Source organism: Lynx rufus, unplaced genomic scaffold (assembly GCF_022079265.1).
Source record: "Lynx rufus isolate CCGP_SWC_20201006 ecotype Redwood Valley unplaced genomic scaffold, mLynRuf1.p SCAF_16, whole genome shotgun sequence".
Lineage (NCBI taxonomy): Eukaryota > Metazoa > Chordata > Mammalia > Carnivora > Felidae > Lynx > Lynx rufus.
In genome coordinates this window covers 29,600,868-29,623,958 of record NW_025814830.1, presented here as the reverse complement: position 1 = coordinate 29,623,958, position 23,091 = coordinate 29,600,868, and the positions used below count along the sequence as shown (strand labels likewise).

Below are 23,091 nucleotides of genomic sequence, written 5' to 3'. Positions count from 1 at the left end.
ACCACGTGGGTGGCCTGGCAGTTCCAAAAGCACAGAGTTGGCCGGCGGAACAGCAAGAGATGTGCTGGGACCGTCCCCTGCGCAGGGACTCACTGTGGGGCCGGCCACGAACCGACCCCAGGCCGTGGGGTGGCCAGCGAGTCCGGGTCCAAGCACAGCCCAGGGTGTGCGTCCACCCCACCCCCAGCTCCAGTGATCTGAGGGGCCACAGCCTGCCGAAGCCCCTGAGAACGACAGCGTTACCAGAAAAAGCTCACAGCCGAGGCCCCAGGAGCCTTGCCCCTGGACGAGCCAGGGCTTCGGGGGCTTTGCCGAAACCCAACTCAGGGGCGCAGCTGGCCCTGAGCAAGGAAGGACGAGGTGGACACACAGGCACGCGGATCACCCACCCGCCCTGCCGACGGCTCCAGCCCCAGTCTGCCGAAAGCCTCACTGCTGTGCCCGTCCCTCCCCACCGCCCACAGCCCACCGGATCTGCGTCGCCGCGCTGTGTGGGGCCAGCAGGCCAGGACTGAGGAGGAAACAGACCCAGAGAGGAGACAAACTCGCTCAAGGCCCTACCATGATGACAAACGGCCTCAAACTCTCAGCGCCGACTTTGAGAGGCTCGGGGCTCCGGGTCTGTGCGCGCCGCCCGCAGCAGGAGCTGGCTCATGCCGAGGGAGCGACCCCACAGCCAGGACCCCGTGACCCCCGCGAGGTGCTGCGGGCTGGTGTCCGAGGGCCCTGCGGGTGCATCACGACAACACCCGGCTTCCCTTGCGGGCTCTGCAGACGGGCCCTCGGCTTGGTGGACAGTCCCAGGGACAATACAACCACCAAGCTCAGTGCTGCTGTGCCAGAAACGGTTCCAAGTATTTCACGCGCGCTCTCATTCTCTCGCCAACGGCCCCCAACGTAGGTACTGTCGTTAACCCACTTTGACAGATAATAGTAACCGAGGTGGGGCGGGGGGCGGGGGTGCAGCCTGAATTGGGCAGCGAACCAGGAGCAGCCCCAGATCAGGCAGCACCCGTCTCCGTCTCCAGGTGAGGGCCTCCTTTTGAAGCCAGCCTGGTGTCCTCCGAGGCCCCAGACTGAGGGTGACGCACGGGTGACACAGGCGGGGACCGGGGCTGGCGTCCTCCAGCGGAGGGGCGCTGACCACCGTGCCGCATGCCCTGCCCTCCCCCTGCCAGCCCCGCACCTCTCTTGGCAGCGGCCCGGCCAGCGCGTGGGGCAGGCTGTCGGGGCAAAGAGCAGCTATTTCTGTCTTACGTACGCTCTTGCTCGACTGCAACCTTGATTTCTTTTAGGATTTGCTTAATTTTGTTCTGACCTGACAGCCTCTGTGACTCTGCTGTGTTCACTGAAGAGGCACTAAGTGCCTGAGTCCCAGAGGCTGCAGAGATGTTGGTCATCAGTCTGCACGCGGCCCCTGAGCTGGGGCGGGCTGTGGCCGCCCCTCCTGCGCTGGCGTCACGGGGCGTCTGCCCCGGCCGCACAGTCGGGAGAGGGAGCGGCTGGCCCTGCCCCAGTGCCCCTGGGGCTCACCCTGCGGCAGAGTGCGACTGGGCCCCTCGGTGCCTCCACAGGCCGGGCGGGCCCGGGGCCACTCACCGTGGTCTCGTCTTCATGGAGCACCTGGTCATAGCCGCTGAGCGCGACACAGAAGATAATGGCTGTGACGTCCTCGAAGCAGTGGATCCACTTCTTGCGTTCAGATCGCTGGCCCCCGACGTCAAACAGCCTGGTGGGGAGACAGGGAAGCTGTCTGGGAGTGGTGGGCGGTGGGGCCCAGGCAGGTGTGGGGAGGCCTGGTCAAGCCCCGAGCCTGCCGAGAAACCCCACTTCAGGTGCTGACAGGCAGACCGTGGCTGTCGGTCCCGTGCCTGGGCTGTGCTCACATGCTGGGACTCGAGCGCCTGCCCTTGCACCTCGAGAACCATACTGAGGGCTACGCCTCAGACACCCCAGTAAAGGTCTCTGCGGGGCCCTCCTCTCAGGGCAACATGCACATCCTGTTCCTGGCCTTCCGAGTGTGTCTGCTCACGTCTGTGGTCTGGGCACACTCCAAACCAGCCTGGGGGGAGTCGGGCAGGTGGGGACTGTCACCTGTTTTGTGGAGGGAAAGGAAGGCCACAAGGGGTTAAGTGCCCGCGGCCCCGGCGAGAGCTGGCACGGTAGGGCCGGGGTCTGACCCGGATGTGTCCACGGACACAGCCTCATCTCTGCTCTGTGCCACCCCTCCCTGGCAGATGGCTGCCTGCCGCTCCCCCTCCTGGCTTCTCCCTCTGCTCCACCGACACCCAGAAACCACATCTGGAAGGTGGTGGGGGCAAGACAGGGACTTCCACGCCTCAGTGCATGGAGGTGACCCCAGGTGGGGACACGACTCTCCGGGAGGGCCCAAGAAGTCCAGCCTCATGCCTCAGGCCTCTGTTCTGAGGTGCTCTGGGCTTCTGGACTTGAGTTGTGTTTTGTGCTTGGGGACAGCCTTGCTCTCAGGCCTCGGTTTCCCCACATGTACTCGGAGACGGTGGGTCAGCTGATCTATGAGCGCCTTCTAGCTCTGAGGTAATCTGGGTCATCGGGTCTCACAGATTTTCTTACACTTACCCGTCATTCCCTCCCCCTCCTCAAGGGTAGGTCTTTGAGGGGCTACCCCCTCCTCAGAAGTCACCCAGGCACAAGACTACCTCCCTTTGTCTACTCAAATCCTCTGTTCCTTGGAGACTCACTCTAGAACGTTGCCTCTTCCAGGAAGCCTCCCTGTTCATCCTAGGCCCCGAACTTGGTAGAAAACAGACACACAGACAGGTCCCTTCTCATATCTACTGTCTGTCCCCACTGCAAAGCCCCCCAAGGCGGGGCGAACACTGGGTGTTCCAGACAAGACAAGGCGGAGAGGCTGGTGGCTCCCATCTGTCCCGGTGTCCTCACCAGGGTTCGGGAGGCTCCCCGGGCCTCACCTGAAGTGGAGGTTCTTGAATGTGAAGTGGGTTTCCACGATGCCAGTGGTTTTGACCCTGGTTCGGAGGATATCCTGCTCGGTGGGCTGGTAGTCGGCGGCCCCGATCCGATCCAGGCTGTCCAGGTAGCTGGGGATGGCAACACACAGGGGCCCTGGAACAAGCCAGCCCGGCCCTGGCCAGCACCCCCTGGGGGCCAACCATGGAAGCGATGGCACCCCCCCCACCCCCCACCCCCCATCCAGGGGCCGGTGTTGGGGGCAGAGAGTGGGAGGTGCCCACGGAGGAGGGGAAGCTTACTTAAGTCCTGGCCTCACATTCTCAAAGAGCCTCTCACTGAGTCAAGGGCTGTGTGTGTAGTTCCAGATGCATTTAGAGAAGCTCAAACTCTTTTTCTTCTTTTTTTTTTTTTAATTTTTTTTTTTAACGTTTATTTATTTTTGAGACAGAGAGAGACAGAGCATGAACAGGGGAGGGGCAGAGAGAGAGGGAGACACAGAATCTGAAACAGGCTCCAGGCTCTGAGCTGTCAGCACAGAGCCCGACGCGGGGCTCGAACTCACGGACCGTGAGATCATGACCTGAGCCGAAGTCGGACGCTTAACCGACCAAGCCACCCAGGCGCCCCTAGAGAAGCTCAAACTCTTACATGAGACCGTTTGTAGCGCTGTTTTGTCATGTCTTCCTCTTAAAATAATAGTGGCCAATAGTTATGTTCGACCCTTTACATTGTGATTGCGTTTCATCCTTAGTTTTCCTGAGTTCAATGTACCATTTTATCAATTAGAAAACCAACGGTTAACAAAGCCAAGTACCTTGCCCAGCCGTGCGCCCGGGCTCGAAGGCAGACATCTAGCGCCGGGTCCACCTCTTAACAGTACTCTAGAGTGCTTCCAGAAGGCCCTCTGGGCATCCGCCTGCCTTTCCACCCTTGCTCAGAGTCTACCGGGGCATCTGCCGCACCTTCCCATTGGTGCCCTTGGAAGGGAGGCTCAGAGGTCACACAGCTGGGCAGGGGCTGGGCCTTGCGGACCGCGTCTTTGGCATCGGGGCTCTCTTTTCTATCACCACTCGTCCTGGAGACAGACCAGGCCTTTGCATTTTACCCGCCCAGGCCGAGCACCCAGAAGGGCTTTGGGGGTCTGTATGGGTCAGGCCTGAACCCAAAGTTGGGATGGGAGCTGGAAAACCAGGAATGAGGGAGGTGAGCCAGGCCTGAAGGCCATTCAGTGACCCACAAGGCTGGCTGGGCCATCCACCCCTTGTGCTGGGGGAGAAGCACGCACAGCCCACAGGGGAGGAGCCCCGAGGGTCCAAGCCACAGGACGACGTGGGGTCCCGGGTTGCCAGTGGAAGGGGCTGTGCTTCATTAGCACCAGCCCTGGGACACATGGGGGCCAGCTCCTTGGCTTGAGGACGTTCATGGGGCTGAAGGGTGGGGCGGCTTCACCAATGAGGGTTTCTACTGGTAAACCAATAGTCCAGGCCTGCCTCAAATCCTTGTGAGGATTTTCCCTAAGGAAATAAAACCGAATGCTGGGTTCCTAGGCAGAGGAGGCATAAGCTCAAAGTCACGCTGCAAAAAGGAGACACTGCTAGGCTTTGAGCCCGGGTGTGCCTGACTCCAGACACTGTGCTCTTAAACAGGCCTCCAGGCCTCCTCTCCTCTGTGGACCCAGGGGAGCAGCGGCCGCAGAGCAGACCTGGAGGCTCTGGCTGCCTCATCGTATCCTCGCCGGGCCCATGGGGGCGTCTGGGCTCTGGGCTCAGCCTGGAGGAGCTCGTCCCAGCCCTTCCCAATCCTCCTAACCCCTCTGGGCATGGCCCTCCCCCCACTCCCCTGGCCTCTGCTCAGGAGCCACGCTGGTTTTGAAATGACCCTCGTTCTGTTGTCTCCAGCTGGACACCAGGGCTGCGAGCCTCTAGTCTTGGCCCCCCTGCCCCAGCCGGGAAACCTCCTTTAGACAGAAAATCTGGCCCTCCGTCTCTGTGCTGGCCGAGCCTCGCCCAGGGAGATGGCCGAGGGAGAGGTCTGCTGTATATTCCACCTACCCATCGTCCCGGGTGCTGGGAGGAGACCACAAGCAAGACCAACACAGTCCTGCCTTCCTGGAGCCTACGTGTGTGTGCGTGCGCATGTGAGATAATTAACAGCTAAGTAAGGTACAGAGCATATCAGGAGGAAAGACTCAGACGGCTGGTAAGGAGGAGGTCTGGGGAGGGCTGCTATCGGACAGAGGGTGGCTGGGGAAGGCAGGATGACACTGGAGTGGAGACTGAGGCTGTCCTGCGGTGGAGGAGGAGCCTGGGACGCAGACACGGGACAGGGGTGGGGAGGTCGGAGGCACGTGTGGCAGGAGAAGGGCTGTGGGACTGGAGTGGGGTGACGGAGGCAAGGGTGGGGCACGGCTGGTAGGCCCGTGAAGTGACTCTAGGCACCTCGGCTTTCACTCTGAGTAGGACAGGAAGCCTCTGGAAGGTTCTGATGAAGAGTGTTGGAATAATGGCTCTGGTGCCGTAAGGAGAGCAGATCGGGAGGGAGGAGTAGGGACACCTGTCGGGAGGTTGCTGAAGCCGTGCAGGAGAGAGAGGCCGTGGCAGGTCACACCACAGTGGCAGCTATGCAGGGGCCTGGGGGAGGGTGGGGTGTGGGACGCAGAGCCCATAAAAGCCGCCTCCTCGTGGTGTGACAAAGCTGCACTCGGTGGGAGGAAGAACAGAGGCAGAGCAGGTCTGGGGTGGTTGGGAGCCAGGAGTCAGTGGGCACGTACGAATTTGAGATGTGCTGAGGTGTCCAAATGGACACCGAGTAGGCTGAACTCGGGAGGGAGGGCTGGGCTGGTGACATAAATGAGATCTGTCCGGGTGTGTGAGGAATTCAGGGCGACGAGGCTGGAGATCACCCAGGCACTCTGCATAGACTGGAAGAGGTTCAAGGACTCCAGTGAGGGCACAGGCGGAGGGCGGGGAGGTGACCGAGAAAGGGTGGCAGGCAAGGAAGCCTGAGGCACCACCCCCTCCCTGGGGGCACCGTGAGGAGTGGGCTCCAGGAGGCAGTCAAGAGCCCGAGCAGTCCTAGCAGGGGTGTGGGAGCACAGCCTGAGGGGTGGGCTCCTGAGAGAGGCAGGAGAAAAAACAGTCCCAACCAAACCATGGAACTGGCTTGTACAGCCCCTGCTTGGATGGGTGCTCAGATTTCTGGGCTTCTGGGGCCTGTCTCAGGATCGGTCAGAGGGGCGAAGGGAGAGTCTGCTCTGTTCACAGAGGCCTGGGTGCAGGGAGACAGTGAGAGCCTGCACAGGAGCCTGGCCGCACCAGCCCTGGTATCCTCACCTGCAAGTGAGGTGACCGGGCTGGGGACCTAGTGACAGGCTCTGGGCCTTGGGGAGCCACTCACACCATCCCCCTGGAATTGTGCCCTGAGATGGCCCAGTGGGGCTCCCTCTCCCTCTGTCACAACAAACCCACTGTTAACTGTTTTCATATGTCACACCCAGGATTCAGTCAGAAGAGGAGATCTGGCGGCTAAAACCACAACAGCAAAGCCACACCCTGGACCAGGAAGTGTTTAAGCCCTTCTGAACCTGACTGCTGTGGGCCCCTGCCCTTGCCTGCCCTGGGACCCTGTTCCAGAGACAAACACGCAGAGAGAAGAAGGCTGATTTCCTCAGCTGACTTGGGGAGTTGACAAATACTGACTCAAGTTTCTTATTTAAAGTAATGAAAGTAACCACCAGAAGATCCACAAATAATGCCCTAACTAGCAAAAAACTGGAAGCAGGGAAGAGACCTGGAAGACAGGCAGGTTGGAGGGTCAGGTTTTCCTGGACAACACTGGGACAAAGAAATGGAAATAGTTAAAAGTTGGAGGGGGACAGGCTTGGGAGAATTTACTATTAATTTTATACCTCTCTATACTGTTAAACATTTTTTTTTTCTTGCAATGAATTCATGTTACAATTCAATGGACAACAACTTAAGTGGAGGGCACAATTGAGGGCATCAAGGGGAGTGGGGGATGGGAAGTCCCTGGACTTGGGCCCAGCAGGGGCAGGGAAGGGGAGAAGGAAGCAGGACTCTCTCCCCACTGGAACGTCTTAGGAGGAAGACCCAGATCTATTGGAGGAATGACCTGAGTGTGGACACAAACCCCTGGGCTCGCACCCTGGCCCACCAATGTGTCCCTGGGGGCTCACCCGGGCCTGGGGCCTGGGTCCCTACCACCTGGGGCTCACGGGGCCTAGCACTTACCCAGTAGACAGTCTAAGTGTGCAGAAATGGGAGATGCTTTGGCCTTACTCAAGTCCCTAGTTGGGCCAACAGATATGGCCCAATGTCCATCAGCAGCTGCCATTTTCTGGGCCCCAGCTTCTGCTATGTAGCAGGGTTTCTCAGTCTCAGCACTACTGACATTTGGGGCCAGATAATTCCTTGCTATGGAGGGCTGTCTTGTGCACCATAGGATGTTCAGTGGCATCCCTAGCCTCTGCCCACTAGAGGCCAGGAACACCACCCTAGTCAGAACAATCAAGACTGTCCCCAGACATTGCCAAAGGTCTCCTGGGGGCAGAGTGGTCCTGGAAGAGCAGCAGGGGTGAGGATGGCTGAATCAGTTCAGTGTCGGAGCACACACGGCCTAAGATCGTGGGTTTAAGCCCAGGGGCTCCCACTGACAACCTGGGCATAAGGCTGCAAAAGTGGGGTGTCATCCCAACATCTCCAGGACAGAAGACATGTTCCCAACCAGTGTGGACCATTCCCAGGGGTGTGGAGCCTCCAATCTAAGGAACAAGGGCATGTAACCCCAGGGAAGCCTGAAGTGACAAAGCTGCTGTCACAGGAAGAGACCCCCCACCCCCACCCCACCAACCCTGCAGGCCACTTTCTCGGCCTCTCCTGTCTTCCCCTTCCAGCGCTCTCTGGCTGTCACTGAGCCTCCTCCCTCTCCTTCCCTTTCCTTCTCTCTTCTCTTCTCTAACACACTATCAAAGGATGTCTTCCATTATTTCCTTATTTTTAATTTTAAAGATAGAGGAATGGAAAGTTTGCCTCAAATGAAACAAAATGCCATCACGTAAATTATTTTCTGCCTCCATGGCTCTCGATTTGTACTTATGGGGTCCGGGCTTCTCCAGGGGGGAAAAATGGTCGTTCTCCTAAAGACCTTCCTTCTGCAGTGCCAAGCCCCACCCTCTGGGAGCCCCGCGGTTAGCGGTCTCTTGTGTCCTCCACCTCCCTGGCTTCGTCCTCATCCAGGGGGTGGGAGAAGCCCTTTCCCACTCCTTCCTGATGCCTCTCCTGACACCCGAGACAGAACATCTCACGGCACTTCTGACCTCAGCCACGGACCCCCCCGGCTGCTGTCCCCATCCCCTTCCACGCTCACATCAGCGCCCCGCTGGCGGCCTCCCCGGGCCCGAGACACTCACTATTTGGCAGAATCGTTGAGCTGATACTCCCGAGACCTGTTGAAGCATTCCTGGATTCCTGAGTCACCCCAGAGCCGCATCATGGCCGAGAGCAGTTCTGCGGAGAAGGGCTCGGTGTCTTCCATCCGACTCACCACATCACACACCATCTTGGCGTCGGCCTGTGAGGGGAGATGATGGTGGCTCTGAGGCTTCGGTGGGGTCAGAGCCCTGGCCGGGCACCTGCCGGGGCCCCGGGACAGCGGCTCAGCCCTCAGCCCGCTCAGGAGACGCGAGCCACCAGACACAATCTGGACACAGTCCTGTGTCCGAGGCCCCCGGGGGGGGAGGGGACTCTCTGGAGAGTCGGAGGCTCTTGGAGAAGTCCCAGCACCTCATCATCCCCAGCACCTCGTGCACACATGTAGCACTTAACAGTTTACAAAAGGATGCTACAGGGCACACTCACTCTTTGCTCAGAATTTCACAAGCACCTCATGAAGGAGCGGCGGGCGACCGCGTTAAAGGGCCTGGGTCTTCACCCCTGCCCATGTGCATGCCCTTTGCCTGTGTCTTTGCGGTCCCTGCCCCCTGGAGGTAGAGCGGATTTCCTCTGTGCCTGACTGTGAGTGGCTGTGGGACAGGGTCCAGCCCTTCAGAGGCCTTGTGTGGTCCCACCTGTCCCGCTGGGCCTCCGTCCAGGCTCTCCTGGTCACTCCAGGAAGAGGATCAGGGATGTGTGGAGCACAGCTCAGCTGCCCTGGGGTCTCTGATCCCCAGCGGAACCCCTGCCTCATGAAGGGAAAGAATTGCCATTGTAAGTGACTGAGTTAGGGAAAGTTTGTTAGTACTATTGTGTGGCGATAACTAGTCACGGTGTTGCTATTCCCATTGTATAGGTCAGGAAACTGAGGGCCAGAGAGGGGAAGGCACTCGCCTATGCTCACAAGAGGAAAGTGCCAGAGCTGGGACTCAAGATCAGGAGTGTCCGACCCCAAGGCCAGCCTCCGTGAGGAGACCCACATGTGCCGAGAGCAGCTGCTGACTGACTGTGGCACCTCTGATGGCAATCGGTGCCTGGCGCAGGGGGCACACCGAGGGTGACAGGCATTAACCAGAAAGGTCTGCGACAGAGCCTTGCTCAAATCACTTTCCTGACCCAACAGCGGGAGACAGCCACTGTGTGGCCCCTCTGGGCCCAGAGGGCTCTGAAGAACAACTCTGCCCCGTGGCTGCCGCCTGCCCCGGGTCCCTGGCTCTTCGTAGGTGCTGTAACGGCCTAGCGCTGGGCGGCATTCCAGCGGTGGGGAGAGAGGTGTGGCTGGGAGTGCAGGGCCAGGCGAGAAGTGGGCATGGCCGCACGCTGGACCCCTCGTGTTCGGAAGCCCACAGTCCCTCGGGGCCCAGGCCAGCTTCCCGGGCAGGTCATGGGCCTAGGAAGACAGGTGTGGGAAGCTGAGGCCAGGAGCGGGCGAACGGGTGAACTGCGGCTGGCAGGCACAGGCCCTGCTCTGGGCCAGCTGTGTTCTTTCCTTGGGATTTTTCGGTAGGGCAAGCCTAAGGGGCTGCGCCCCCAGAGTCAGTGGTGTCACCAAGACCCGTGTCCCACTCCCGGAGAAGCCCCTAAGCATGAGGCTACCAGAAAGAAGGAGGAAGCCATGGTGTTCAGGCCCCCTCATCCTCTCCGCAGCCTGGCCCCTCATACATCCCAGGCCCCAGACAAGACGTAGAGCACTGACAGGGGCAGATCCAGGGATCTGAGTGGGTGCAGGGCAGAGTGGGCCCCGCTGTATGCGTCAGCACCCCTGGGACCCCTCTTCCAGCTGCCTTTCCCCCAGTTTCAGCGTGCACGGCCTGGAGCCCATGGTAAGGCTGAGCCCTTGCTGGGGGTTGGGAGTGGGGTGCCCCAGGCCTGCCATATCCTTGACCTCCCGGGTTCTCTGGCGTCGGGCTTTCTATTCATGGGCATGGTAATCATCACTAGCCCGTCACTCTACTCTCAAGTCCTTTCAACACCCAGTCCTCCGACTGAGCTAGAGGAAACACAGACTACTTCATCCGTGGCATGTGGTTCAAGAAGTGAGGGAAACTGCTGGAAATCTGCCGGTGGGCCTTGGGGTGGGAGAGACACAAAGGAAATGAGGTTAGCACCTGGGCACTGCGTGGCTGACAAAAGATTCTGCACAAAAGGTATGCGGGGCCAAAGCCTTCTGTGGAGACGTTCCAGAACTGAGCTATGTAGCGAGGTAGCTATTTATGTGTCAGAGGCCTGTCTACTGCAGAAGGTAGATGGGAAAGTTCTGGCGGCCGTCTACCCTGGGAAGCAAGCTACAGTTGGCCTGCGGGCTAGCAGCCCAGGCCACAGTGCTCCCTAGGGTTCCCGTCCCAAAGACCCCAGGCTTCGGATTCCCAAGTCACCCACGGCGGACACGGAGGGCTGCCCGCCAAGAGGGGCAGGACTGTGTCGGAGAGGCATCTCTGCAGCATCTGAGCCTCCCCTGGGACACGACCTGGAAAGCTGGCCCTGGCGCCTGGGTGATGGGCACCCCGGGCAGGCAGTGACTCAGGCAGGGTGGGTGAGCAGGGGTGCTGCCTCCACCTGGGGCTAAAAAGAGGCCTATGAATCAGGGGCCAACACGCTGATGTTGCTCCCGAGTGCCTGGTGACCTTGGGAAATCTCGGTCTCCCTCAGCTCCCCGTGTGCCGTCTGTCCTATTTGTGGAATGCGGCTGGGGAACCTGGCCAGAGTGCTCCCAGCTTCCTCCGGTGGGCCCCACCTTCGTGGTTTCTGCCCGATCTGTGAGAAGGGAGTCAGGATGGGGTTGGGGGGGGAGGGGTGGGGGTCGGGCGAGACTCTGCTGGGTGAGAGACACCCTCTGATCTGAGTGCCTTGGAGCTGCACCCTGCGAGGTGTGGTCTATAAACCGCTCTGAACCCTCGGTTGCCCCACCCGTGTCCTGGAGTCTGGCAGCATAGGGCACAGCTCGGGGAAGGCTGGAACAGGTGGCATGCTGGGGGTTCTCCAGGGGATGGCCCAGGGTCTGGAGCCGTCGTCCCAGTTCCATCTCCTCCCCGAGGTGTGGTGGTCGGGGGGGGGGGGCCTGTGCTGGCAGCACCCTCGACCTGCCCTTGCTGTTTCTCCCCCCAGCTCAGCGTCTGGCCCCACCACTGGCCCAGCTCCTCAGACTCAGCCTAGGTGTCACCCTTGGTTCCGCTGCTGCCCTTCCACGTCCTGTGTCCCGCCGGCTTTTCCGGCAGAGCTGTTTTCAGTCAGACCACTTCTCCCCGTCTCCTCATGCACCCGTACCTCCCTGGGTCCCAGCAAGCACCGTCTTTCTCCTCCCAGCTGCCCTCAGTCCCCTCTCAAGCACTCCCTGCCTCCCTCTCCTCTCTCTGGTCTGTTCCTCACACGGCAGCCAGCAGGAGGCTGTTAGTTTCCTCCTGACATAAAGTCTCCCCTTAGAAAAAGAACCGAACGCACTGACATCCAAGTAAAAGTCTGCATTTCCTAACTTCGCTGGCAGCTCGGTGTGACCCAGTGACAAATTCTACCCAATGAGACATAAACCAAAGGGGAGTGCCCTATTTATGTATGTGTGTACGTACGTATGTATGTATTTATTGTTTTAGAGAGGGAAAGCAAGCGAACAGGGATGAGGGACAGAGGGTGAGACAGACAGAATCCCAAATAGGCTCCATGCTCAGCAGAGAGCCTGACATGAGGCTTGATCCCAGGGCCCAATCAAGAGTCGGTTGCTCAGCCGACTGAGCCACTGGGGCACCCCCAAGGATGTCCTTTTTAAAGGGAAGTTGTACCCTTTTCTCTCACTTCCTCCTTCCTGAAGCTGGAACTTAGATGTGATGGCTGGAGCTCTAGCAGCCAACTTGGATCGTGAAGACAAAGTCTATACCCTAGGGATAGTAGAACAGCGATATGAAAACAGCCTAGGTCCTTGATAACTCTGTAGGCACCCCATGCCTTCTGGATTTTCTTTTTTAATTTAAAATTAACTTATTACTGAGGTGCCTGGGTGGCTCGGTCAGTTAAGCATCTGACTTCAGCTCAGGTCATGATCTCACGGTTCGTTGGGTTGGACCCTCCGCGTCGGGCTCTGTGCTGACAGCTCAGAGCCTGGAGTCTGCTTCAGATTCTGTGTCTCCCTCTCTCTCTCCCCATCCCCTGCTTGCTCTCTCTCTCTCTCTCTCAAAGATAAATAAACATTAAAAAGTATATTAAAAAAATAAAATAAATTTATTATTGAAGTCATTATTTTCCAGGGCTCAGATATTCACAAACCTAATCCGAATGAGTACAATAACTCTCCCTGTTGAGACTCTTTCAGTGGGCTCTCATCAGGCCTAAATTCCAAACTCATTACCTTGGCTTCCAAGCCCCCACCCACCCTTGCGTTCCAATCTCCTCCCACCTTTCATGGGACTCTCTCATGGGGCTCCAAACACACAGCCCTTCTTTCTGCTGCCCAGGTAAACCAGGGTCATCCCACCTCACGGACCTGTGCCTGGGCTCCTCCCATCTCAAAGGTCACTTCCTCAGGAAAGCCCTCCTCGATGCCCCCAGGCGGAGTCTATTCCCACAGCGCACCGACCACACATGTCACAGCTGGTGTCACAGGTGCCTGTTCCTCAGGGCAGGGGGTTTCCTGATTTTTCACAGTACCCCAGGTCTCACACCGTACTTTGTACAGAGCTGGCGCTCAGCAACATTTGTGGAACGAACGGGCCCTTGGCATTTTATCGGGCACAGCCCCAATTTCTCACTCCCTCCTCTCTAAGTTCCCCGACTCTTCTCATCTGGTTGATTTCACCAATATTTATAGCTAATTTAATCATCACAGTAACTGCAGGTCGCCACCCCATTTAACAGATGGAGAGACGGAGGTTGTGAGGTAAGGGAATGGGCCCGAGCCCATGCAGCTAGTAAGTAGGACAGCTTGGAGCCAAGGTCAACCTTCTCTACTGGCTTCTAGTCAACAGCCTCTTTACCTGAGGCCCGAGCCGAGGACTCACTCGTCCCAGCCCAGCCCCCTGAACAGAAGGGAAGGAGATGGGTAAGAAGGAAGGGTACGAAGGGTCAGGCTTGGAAGGGGAGGAGGGACCTTGCCAATTTGCTCTGGGGCACTGTGGAGGGTGCGAGGCTGGGCCTAGCCCTGTGGGTACCAAGCTTAACAGCAATTAATAGAGCCAGGGAAGGCCCTTGTCCCTTTGTCTGCCTGTCTTCCGGGGCCCAGGGGATGGTGCTCACACTGGGCCCGACCTTCCCATCCAGGTCTCCTCCTGGGCCAGTAGCGGGAATGTTTTCCAGCACCTCTGCCTCTGCTACAGTCCCCACGGTGCTGTCACCTCTTGCCACAGAATGCCCGGCTATCTAGGCAATAGGAAGTATGACAAACCACGCAGGGGTCCTCAACACAGACTCACCGGGTGGGACCTACAGAGTTGTACTCAGTGGAGAATGCTGAGGCTAACTTCTGTGCAAAGCACGCGCTGTGCTCTCGCCAGGCAGTGCGAGAGATGGCGGTGGCCAGCCTGGAGGTGGCAGCTCCCTGCCCCCTCCCTCGATCCCATTCTGCCGGACAGCTGCCCTCTCTACTGAGATGCCTTCCACCCCTCGTTTTCTGGCCCCAGAGCCCCAGCCTCCCTGAAGGAGAGACCGTCCCCTGACTCAGCCTGAGCAATTCGGGTGGAGCTGACTCTGTCCCCTGCTTCCAGCAGTGCACACATGGTCGGGGCCCGGCCAGTCATCCCGCTGGTCTCAGTGAATAGTTTGGGGTAGACAACGCATCCATATTTGTTCAATTAGACGACAATCAGTCTCACTGGCCCAACCAGCCCCAGGACATTTGTAGGAACTTTTAGGAAAGAGACACCTGACTGCGGAGCCATCACTGAGGAAAGCAGAGCTGAGAGAGGGAGACACCCCGAGACCCGATAACCTGTCGGCACCTGGATCCAGCTGTGCCTGCAGTCACATATACCTCTGGCTTTCCAGTCACTTGAGTCAGTCCCTTGATGTTTTTTTTCTTTGTTTTCCAAATCCTGTCGAGGATGTATTTTCTTTGTCTGTTTTACTTATGCATTTGTACCCCCAAATAGTCCTGACGATTCCACCTCCTGGTCTGCTGAGACCGTCAGGCCTACCTCCCATTACTGGGACCCACGCAGCTCCTCTGACCCCCCGCCTCTTAGGGCGGGGACCCCGCTCTGGGTGCGGTGCCTGCACACTGTCCTCGGTTTCCTGTGTGTGTGGCTGTAGGCGTGTGGTGGGCACCGGCCGCATGTTGGACACTAGAGGCAGGTTGGCGGAATTGTGGGAACAGCTCTGCAGGGAGTTTAATTAGGCTGCTCACGGACCTGCGCGTCTGACAGCGCCCTGCACAGCTGAGTGCGAGGCAAGACATCCTGCACCGTGTGGCTCTGTCACACACCAGCCCGCCTGGCCCCCAACCACTAAATGCCTGTAGTGCCCCAACTGTCACCACTAACAGAAACGCCTCGCATACGTCTAAGAGGCATCGTGGCACTGCTTCCCTCAGGGTCACAGCGAGGGAGCCATGTGCCAGGCCGGGGCCAGGGAAGCGGGCCCCTGCCGCAGGGGTGAGGGAGCGGCCCCTCTCGCCACCGCCGCCCCCACTGGCCCAGGGCCCCGCTGCAGAGAGGGAGGGAGGCCTCCCCCCTGTGTGTGAGAGAGAGGCCACGACCGCCCAGCCGCCTCAGGTGCACGGGCCTGGGTGGGGTGGGCTGACAGTTGCTGAGTGTCCAGAACGCCCCCCCCGCCCCCCCCCCCCACCACTCTCCGCCAGCTGGGACTTCCTGGCTTAGTGCCCAGCTCTCATGCCACCCACCCCTCTGGGGGTCCCCTCTGGCCCCTCCCTCCCCAGGCTCCCGGCCCTGCTCCAGGCAGCCTTCTGGGGGCCTCGGCCACAGGCTTGGGAGCCCGTCTGGGCTTTAATCTTTCTGAGGCTCAAAGCCCTCACCTGAGAAATGGGCATTACAGAACCATCGTTTTCTTCACAGGGCTGTCATGTGACCAAACGGAAGGCACGAGCACAGAGATGAAACTGAGGGGTGCCGCTGCCCTACCCCCCCCCAAGCTGCTGGGGGGCCACAGAGAGACAAGGAGGCCAGCCTGCCTGCTCTTGTGATGCCCACGTGTGTGTGTGTGTGCATGTGTGTGTGCGTGCGTGTCATGTGTAACGGGGTTGAACATTCTGAGGCACGGCCAGACAGTGTGTTCAGCATGTGAATGTGGGTAAGGCACCATTCTGGGCACCTCAGGGTCAGGAGGCTCTGGAGAGGCTGTGCAGAAGATACCCGCGAGACTCTTTTTTACCACATCAATGCTTTTTTTTGTTTGTTTGTTTTTAAGAGAGAGAGCATGAGTGGGGTAGACGGGTAGAGGGGCAGAGGGAGAGGGAGAGGGAGAGAGGGAGGGAGGGAGGGAAGGAGAGGGAGAGAGGGAGGGAGAGAGACAGAGAGAGAGAGAGAATCTCAAGCAGGCCCCACTCTCGGTGCGGAGCCGGACACGGGGCTCAATCCCACGACCCTGGGATCATGACCTGAGCCGAGATCAAGAGTTAGATGCTCAAGCGACTGAGCCACCCAGGCGCCCCACCACATCAGTGATTTAAAAACAGCATTAACATGGTGTCTTGCTCATAATGCTGACATACAAATGGCCTGAAGCTGCTCTAGGTGGAGGCGAGGTACCGCTGGGACGCCCACAACTCTGGAGAACCCACTTGGAAAACCGCATCCGTGAGCATCTGGAGAAAGGGGTGGGCAGGGAGGGGGGGGCATGTGGAGACAGGGCCCAGGAGACTTCTCCATCGCTGGGTGGGGTGGGAAGCTCAGCACAGGATGCTTCCCAGAGGCGGGCTGCCTCAGGCCACTGCCGGGGAGCAAGCAGGGTGCCAGGGTGGTGCTGGGGCGGTTCTGCCCCTCAACTGATAGTACACAGGGGTCCCTCACTGTGGTACACAGGCCAGAGGCCTCCCACGACAAGGTCTGTGCTGCTGGGGACTGGCCACGAATGTGCTTGGGAGGCAGCACCCGAGACCCAAAGGGACAATCCGGGCACTGTCCGTGCCATCAGTGGGACTGCACACTGGCGTTCAGGAGTGGGGGGCTCTACTTCCAGAAGGCCATCTGCAATCAGCCAGCTGGTTCCAGGAGCCGGAACCGGTACTACAAGGAGGGGTGAGGGCTCCCAAGGTCATCGGGGCCTTTTCCACCTGCCACCCGCCCCCCCCCCCCCCGGAGCTCCCAGCTGCCGGGCCTGAAGCCAGATCCCTGCACTGACTTCTCCTGCCCTCGCATCTCGCGCTCAACCCCCGCCAAGACGTGGCTGGTGCATGTCTGCGCTGTGCCACACTGGGGGGTGGCCGTGAGTGCTGACCACGGGAGGCTGGCGCCAGCCCAGCCGGGCCATTGAACGCACACCACACACTTCCATTCACCTGCCAGACACTGCCAGGCGCTTGAAGTGCTCAGGTGCATTCATCAGCTGAAACTGGGGCAGCGAACTGCACTTTTAATTTGATCCTTCGTTCTTCAAAACCTTTCCCTTCTCTTCAGGGCAGTGCGCGCTTTTCGATCAACAGCCGCAAAAAGGCTTGGAGCTACGGTACAATAAAAAGCCTCTGCCCTCACAGGCGATGGGATGCAAAGGATGTGGTGGGGAAGTGAACAGGACTTTTCAGTGAGGCGACCCAGGTTCACGTCCTGGCTCTGCAGCTTTCTAGCCCCGCGACCTTGGACAGCCCAACGGGACCTCTCTGAGCCTCCGTTCCCTGATTAGTTCCCACCTCCCAGGGCTGTCTGTGCAGATGAACCAGGCTAAGGATATGACACAGCTTTGCAACATAAAGAGCCCTGCAAATGTTCATTATTGTAAGCAAAGATGAAGTCCCTCAGACACAAACAACAAGCTGACATAAAATAAGCCTGCTTTTGTACAAGACTTTTCAGGCAAGCATGATCCTCTTGATAACAATAATCATAGTAATTATAATAATAACCCCTTCCATTTGAGGAGCTGCTTTGGATCTTTCAGAGTTTTTGCTCCATCTCCAATCTTCTAGGCCAAGCGAGGTGTGAGCACACACACACACACACACACACACACACACACGCAGTACTCCTTGAGTTGCAGGGAAAAGCCTCCACCTGATCCCGACCCGCCCGGTGCGCTGCAGTTGTCCTGGCTCCCGCCAGGGGGCAGGAGCACACAGGCCAATGGGAGTAGGAACCAGGGCGGACAGGGGAGCTCAAAAGACCAGGCAGGGCAGGGCCAGGAGCAGTGGGCGTCGCTGTCTTCCTGGGGCTGCTCACCCTGTTCCTCAAGGGGAAGAGGCACAGAGACCCCAGCTGCTGGAGGCCTGGCGGCCGCACTGCAATCCCAGCTGGCGGAGAGTGGTGGGCCGTTGTTCTGGACACTCAGCAACTGTCAGCCCACCCCACCCAGGCCCGTGCACCTGAGGCGGCTGGGCGGTCGTGGCCTCTCTCTCACACACAGGGGGGAGGCCTCCTTCCCTCTCTGCAGCGGGGCCCTGGGCCAGTGGGGGCGGCGGTGGCGAGAGGGGCCGCTCCCTCACCCCTGCGGCAGGGGCCCGGCCTGGCACATGGCTCCCTCGCTGTGACCCTGAGGGAAGCGGTGCCACGATGCCTCTTGGATGTATGCGAGGCATTTCTGTTAGTGGTGACAGTTGGGGCACTACAGGCATTTAGTGGTTGGGGCCAGGCATCCTTGGGGCTCTTTCTTCACTTGGGCTTAAGGGTCTTACTAAGGCCTGTGCCCACAGCATGCTGTCATTCCCCTGGGAGGGAACCTTCCTGGTTCCCCAGAAAGGTTTGCAGAACCAAGGATTTGATGGTTTCCAATCTTGCCTCCTTTCAAATTTGCCCATGCATGCGTGCATCCATCCATCCATCCCTATACTACCTATCTGCGATGCCTACCCATCAACCATCATACATCCACGCACTCAGCCACCCACCCATCCATTACATCATCTACCCTTGTTCATCCATTCACTCATGTCCACATCCACCCACCCGGCCCTTTGCCCCCCTTCTATCCTTCAACAGCACCTGTCTGTCCCTTAATTACTCACTGGTGTGCCCATTCCCTTCACTCTTCCTTGATCTATCAAGCCACCCACCCATTCATCCACCCATTCACTCATTTATCCATTGTACACCCACTAATGAGTGCAGTCTCAGTCTTTAGAACTTTCACGTTTGGTATAAAAAGAACATACTGCCAGGGCGCCTGGGTGGCTCAGCTGGTTAAGCATCCAACTTCGGCTCAGGTCACGATCTAACAGTTTGTTGAGTTCGAGCCCTGAATTGGACTCCACACTGTCAGTACAGGGCCAGCTTTGGATCCTCTGTCCCCCTCACTCCCTGCCCCTCCCTTGCTTGTACCCACCTGCACACACACTCTCTCTCTCAAAAATAAATAAACATTAAAAAAAAAAAAAAAAGAACTGCCTGAATCTCATCAGCCTGTTAGATGGTGCCCCAAATACATCAGGGGAGAACTGCCCCCTTGGCTCTTCCTCCCTCTGCCCAGGGCCCCCATCTTCGTCAGGAGCCTAGAATCTTCAGAGATTTGTCCTAAGCTCTGCTGAGAACCTTCTCTGTTTGGGGCCCAGGCTGCCTCCCGTGAAGGTGGAGAAGGCTTGAGTTTTCTGAAGGATCATACTCTTTCCAGCCTCAAAACCTTTGGATCCTACAATTATTTAGAGGCAGCTCTTCCTGCTGACTTACTATGTGTCTTCAAGAACCGGGGCTCGTGAGGGTGACAGTGGCCTGAGTCCTCTGAGACCCCTTCACCGGTTCCAACACTGACACCTCGAAGTTTCCACTCAGAAACCGCCTGTCAACCCCTGCAACTGGTATGGTTTCCTACCCATGGCCCTGGCCCAAGTCAAGCAGAAGGAGCCAGTGCTAGCCCAGTGAGCGTTTCTTCGCCACACGCTGGCCAAGCATCTTCCCATGCTGAGCCCACGGCTGGGTGCTGGGGACACATCAGATAGCAGGATCTGGACCCTGCCCTGCCCAAGCCTGCAATCCAGTGGGGGTATCAGACACATCAACTGAGTGCCTCCTGGCAGCCACCGAGTAAGGGCTGGCTGGGCCTTATGACGAAACTGGTGTGGGTGGGGAGATGGGAGAGGGGTATGTCTGGGAGCCAGGGGGTCAGCCAGGCCCAGAAGCAGGGCACAGTCCAGAGACTGGTCTTCTCTGGGCAGGGAATTAAAGGGGGGAAGGGCAGAGATCCTAATCAAAGGGTCCTAGAGGGCGTCAGATGCCCCCTCAGCCATTTGCAGGGCCTGAAGATGATGGTGGGGCTTGGAGGTCCATGTAACGCTTAGATATTAAGCTGGGAACAGCCACCTTAGGGCTTCCACACAGACTCCATCTTGGTGGGGCTTCTGTCCTGAGCAGCTGTTTGAGTGTGAATGTGTGTACCTCCACGGAGGTGCCTAGGTCCCACGGTGGGGGCAGCTCTGATAGCCGGAGTCCCATGGAGCAAATGCCGATGTTCCCTGAGTGTGGGGCCTGGGGCACTCACTCTTTCCCTGTGCTTCCCGGGCTCCTGGCCCTCCTTAAGGAGCCCCTCCTCCGGGAGCATTAGCATTGTGCCCTGGGCTTTCAATGAGCCCCACCCCAACTCTGCCAGGCTCAGAAGAAGCTGCTTCATTTTGTCTATCTCCCAAGGCCACCCCGGCAGGACGTCCAGTGCCGGGCTGGGTAAAGGGCAGGAGTCGGTCCACAGCTTCTGGGCAGGGCAGTGCTGAGGCCAAAGCAGAATGGGGTGAGGGCCTGTGGAGGAGGCCTGCCAGAGTGCAGATGGGTATGTTATGCAGGCGACTGGCAGAGTCAGGGGGAGGCAGGATAGAGGCTCGCCTGGGTCCTTGGGGAGCAATGGTATGTTTATGTCACCAAGGCCTCTGACCACCTCAGGTCCCCGAGGATGAAGTGGAGATTCCTGCTAGTCCAAAGCTCCAGGCACTACCCACCCTGGGACAGCCTTACATGGCACCACTTTCTATTAGTGCCTTTCTTTCCTTGGTGGGTCCAGACCTGCCAGTCCGTATCTCCTGGGAGTCTCTCCTAGACAGGAGTGCAGGGGGACAGCTGAACCACCAAGCAGGCACTGTTCAGTCAAAAATAAACTTTAAGGTGAACGGGACAGAAATTTCCAAACCTGTGATACCCTCACCCTCTGCCGCCTTTCTCCTGAGCACAATGTTCTAAGATAGGAGAAAAGAACTAAAAATGGAGAGGCTAAATTTCTAAGAAATGAACAAGGGCAGAATAAAATTACCCACACAGAGCTCAGTCAAAGGGAGAGAAAAAGTGATAATGGCCAACCTCATCTTTTCAGAACACGAAGTGACGAGGCGACGATGGTGAATAGTTTAATTAGAGCCGCCTGGGCCGGGAGATATTAGCAACACAATTATGGGAGAGGGAAGATGGAAGTCGGGCCACCACACACATGGCAGCGGTTTTGGGGGGAGACGGGCAAGGCTGGAGGATGGCAGGTTTGGCTGACTGGTGCCTCTAGTCAGGCTTATTCATTACCACCCCTTCCTGTCTCCTTGCCCCCTCACTGTCACCATCCACTAACGTGATCAGATACTGCTTTTGTTCAAAACGGAGTGGATCACCCTGCTTCCAGGATCTCAAGGACATGGCATCAGAAGACTTGGCCCTGCCTCCAGCTAGCTCTGGGACCCTGGGCAAGCCTCGTCTCCTCTTAAGGTCTGAGGGTCCTTAAATGCATAAGGAAGGGATTGGGTACAGGAATGGTTCCCCAAGGGTGGTCTGCACCCATGGGGGTCTCTGAGGCCCTTGCAGTGGGTCTACAAGATCAAGACTATTTTCATGATAATACTAGGATGCTATTTGCCTTGCTAACAGTGTTGTCTGCTTGCACTGATGCAGCAAAAGCAGTAAGAGATAAGACCGCTAGCTCCTTATCAGGAAGCAGGGACACCAAATGGCACTAGCTGCCATTACATTCTTTGCCACCACGCATTCACATGGCGAATCACAGAAGATGCCACTTTTACTTAAGAATGTCCTTCCCACAAGTCTATGGTCAACTAATCTTCGACAAAGCAGGAAAGAATATGCAATGGGAAAAAAGACAGTCTGCTTTTGGTGTTGGGAAAACTGGACAGCTACATGCAGAAGAATGAAACTGGACCATGTCCTTCACCGTTCACAAAAATAAGATGGATGAAGAACCTGTGTGAGACAGGAAACCATCACAGTCCTAGAGGAGAACACAGGCAACAACTTCTTTGGCCTCAGCTGTAGCAGCTTCTTACTGAACACGTCACCGGAGGCAAAGGAAATAAAAGCAAAAATGAACTATTGCGACCTCATCAAGATAAAAAAGCTTCTGCACAGTGAAGGAAACAATCAACAAAACTAAAAGGCAACTGACAGAATGGGAGGAGATATTTGCAAATGACATATCTGATAAAGGGTTAGTATCCAAAAGCTATAAAGAACTTATCCAACTCAACACCCAAAAAACAAATAATCCAATTAAGAAATGGGCAGAAGATATGAATAGACAGTTTTCCAAAGAAAACATCCAGATGGCCAACAGACACATGAAAAGATGCTCAACATCACTCATCATCAGGGAAATACAAATCAAAGCCACAGTGAGAGACCACCTCACACTGGTCAGAATAGCTAAAATTAACAACTCAGGAAATAATGGATGTTGGGGAGGATGTGGAGAAAGGGGAACCCTCACACTGTTGGTGGGAATGCAAACTGGTACAGCCACTCTGGAAAACAGTATGGAGGTTCTTCAAAAAGTTAAAAATAGAACTTCCCTATGACCCAGCGATTGTACTACTGATTTGAAGGGGCACATATACCTCAATGTCTATAGCAGCATTATCAACAATAGTCAAATTACGGAAAGAGCCCAAATGTCCATCAACTGATGAATGGATAAAGATGTGGTATATATAGACAATGAAATACTACTCAGCCATCAAAAGGAATTAAATCTTGCTATTTGCAATGCTTTGGATGGAGCTAGAGTGTGTTATACTAACACAGAGAAAAAAGAGAGAGAGGAAAATAAACCAGAAGAGACTCTTTATGACAGGGAACAAACTGAGGGTTGATGGAGGGAGGTGGGTGGGGGATGGGCTAGAGGGGTGATGGGCAGTAAGGAGGGCACTTGTCATGATGAGCCTGGGGTGTTATTATATGTAAGTGATGAATCACTAAATTCTACTGAGAACAATATTACACTATATGTTACCTAACTAGAATTTAAGTAAAAACTTAAAAAAAAAAAGCATGTCCTTGATGAAGTAGTAAAAATTATGAATTAAGAAAAATCCCGAGTACACATCTTTTTCATATTCTGTATGATGAAATGGGAAGTATGCATAAGACATTTCAGCAAACCAAAGGATGATGGTTATCTGGAGGAAACGCTCTTGTAAGATGAAGCCACCAGCCAAAATAGTCCCTTTTTTCATGGGACACCACTTTTACTTAAAAGAAGCCTGACAGACAAACAATGGTAATTCCTATTTGATCTCTGGAAGACATTTCAGCCGAGCCTATCGTTTCAAGGAAAGCAACTAACATATCTGTCACCAAAATGAAAAAAAAAAATACCTAGCTTTCAAGTGAAAGAATTTTGGAAAACTTGTGTT

The 23,091-nt window shown here is 56.8% G+C and overlaps 1 protein-coding gene across 1 annotated transcript in view; it reads right to left on the bottom strand.

Moving 5' to 3' along the window:
• Positions 1-23,091, bottom strand: part of GNAO1 (G protein subunit alpha o1) — a 158,707-nt gene that overhangs the window by 5,615 nt on the left and 130,001 nt on the right. Inside the window, exons 4-6 of the mRNA XM_047078424.1 lie at positions 8,381-8,541; positions 2,952-3,080; positions 1,600-1,729 (exon numbers count right to left, since the gene is read on the bottom strand). Coding sequence (XP_046934380.1) covers positions 1,600-1,729; positions 2,952-3,080; positions 8,381-8,541 — 420 coding nt within the window. The remainder of the gene's footprint in view (positions 1-1,599; positions 1,730-2,951; positions 3,081-8,380; positions 8,542-23,091) is intronic.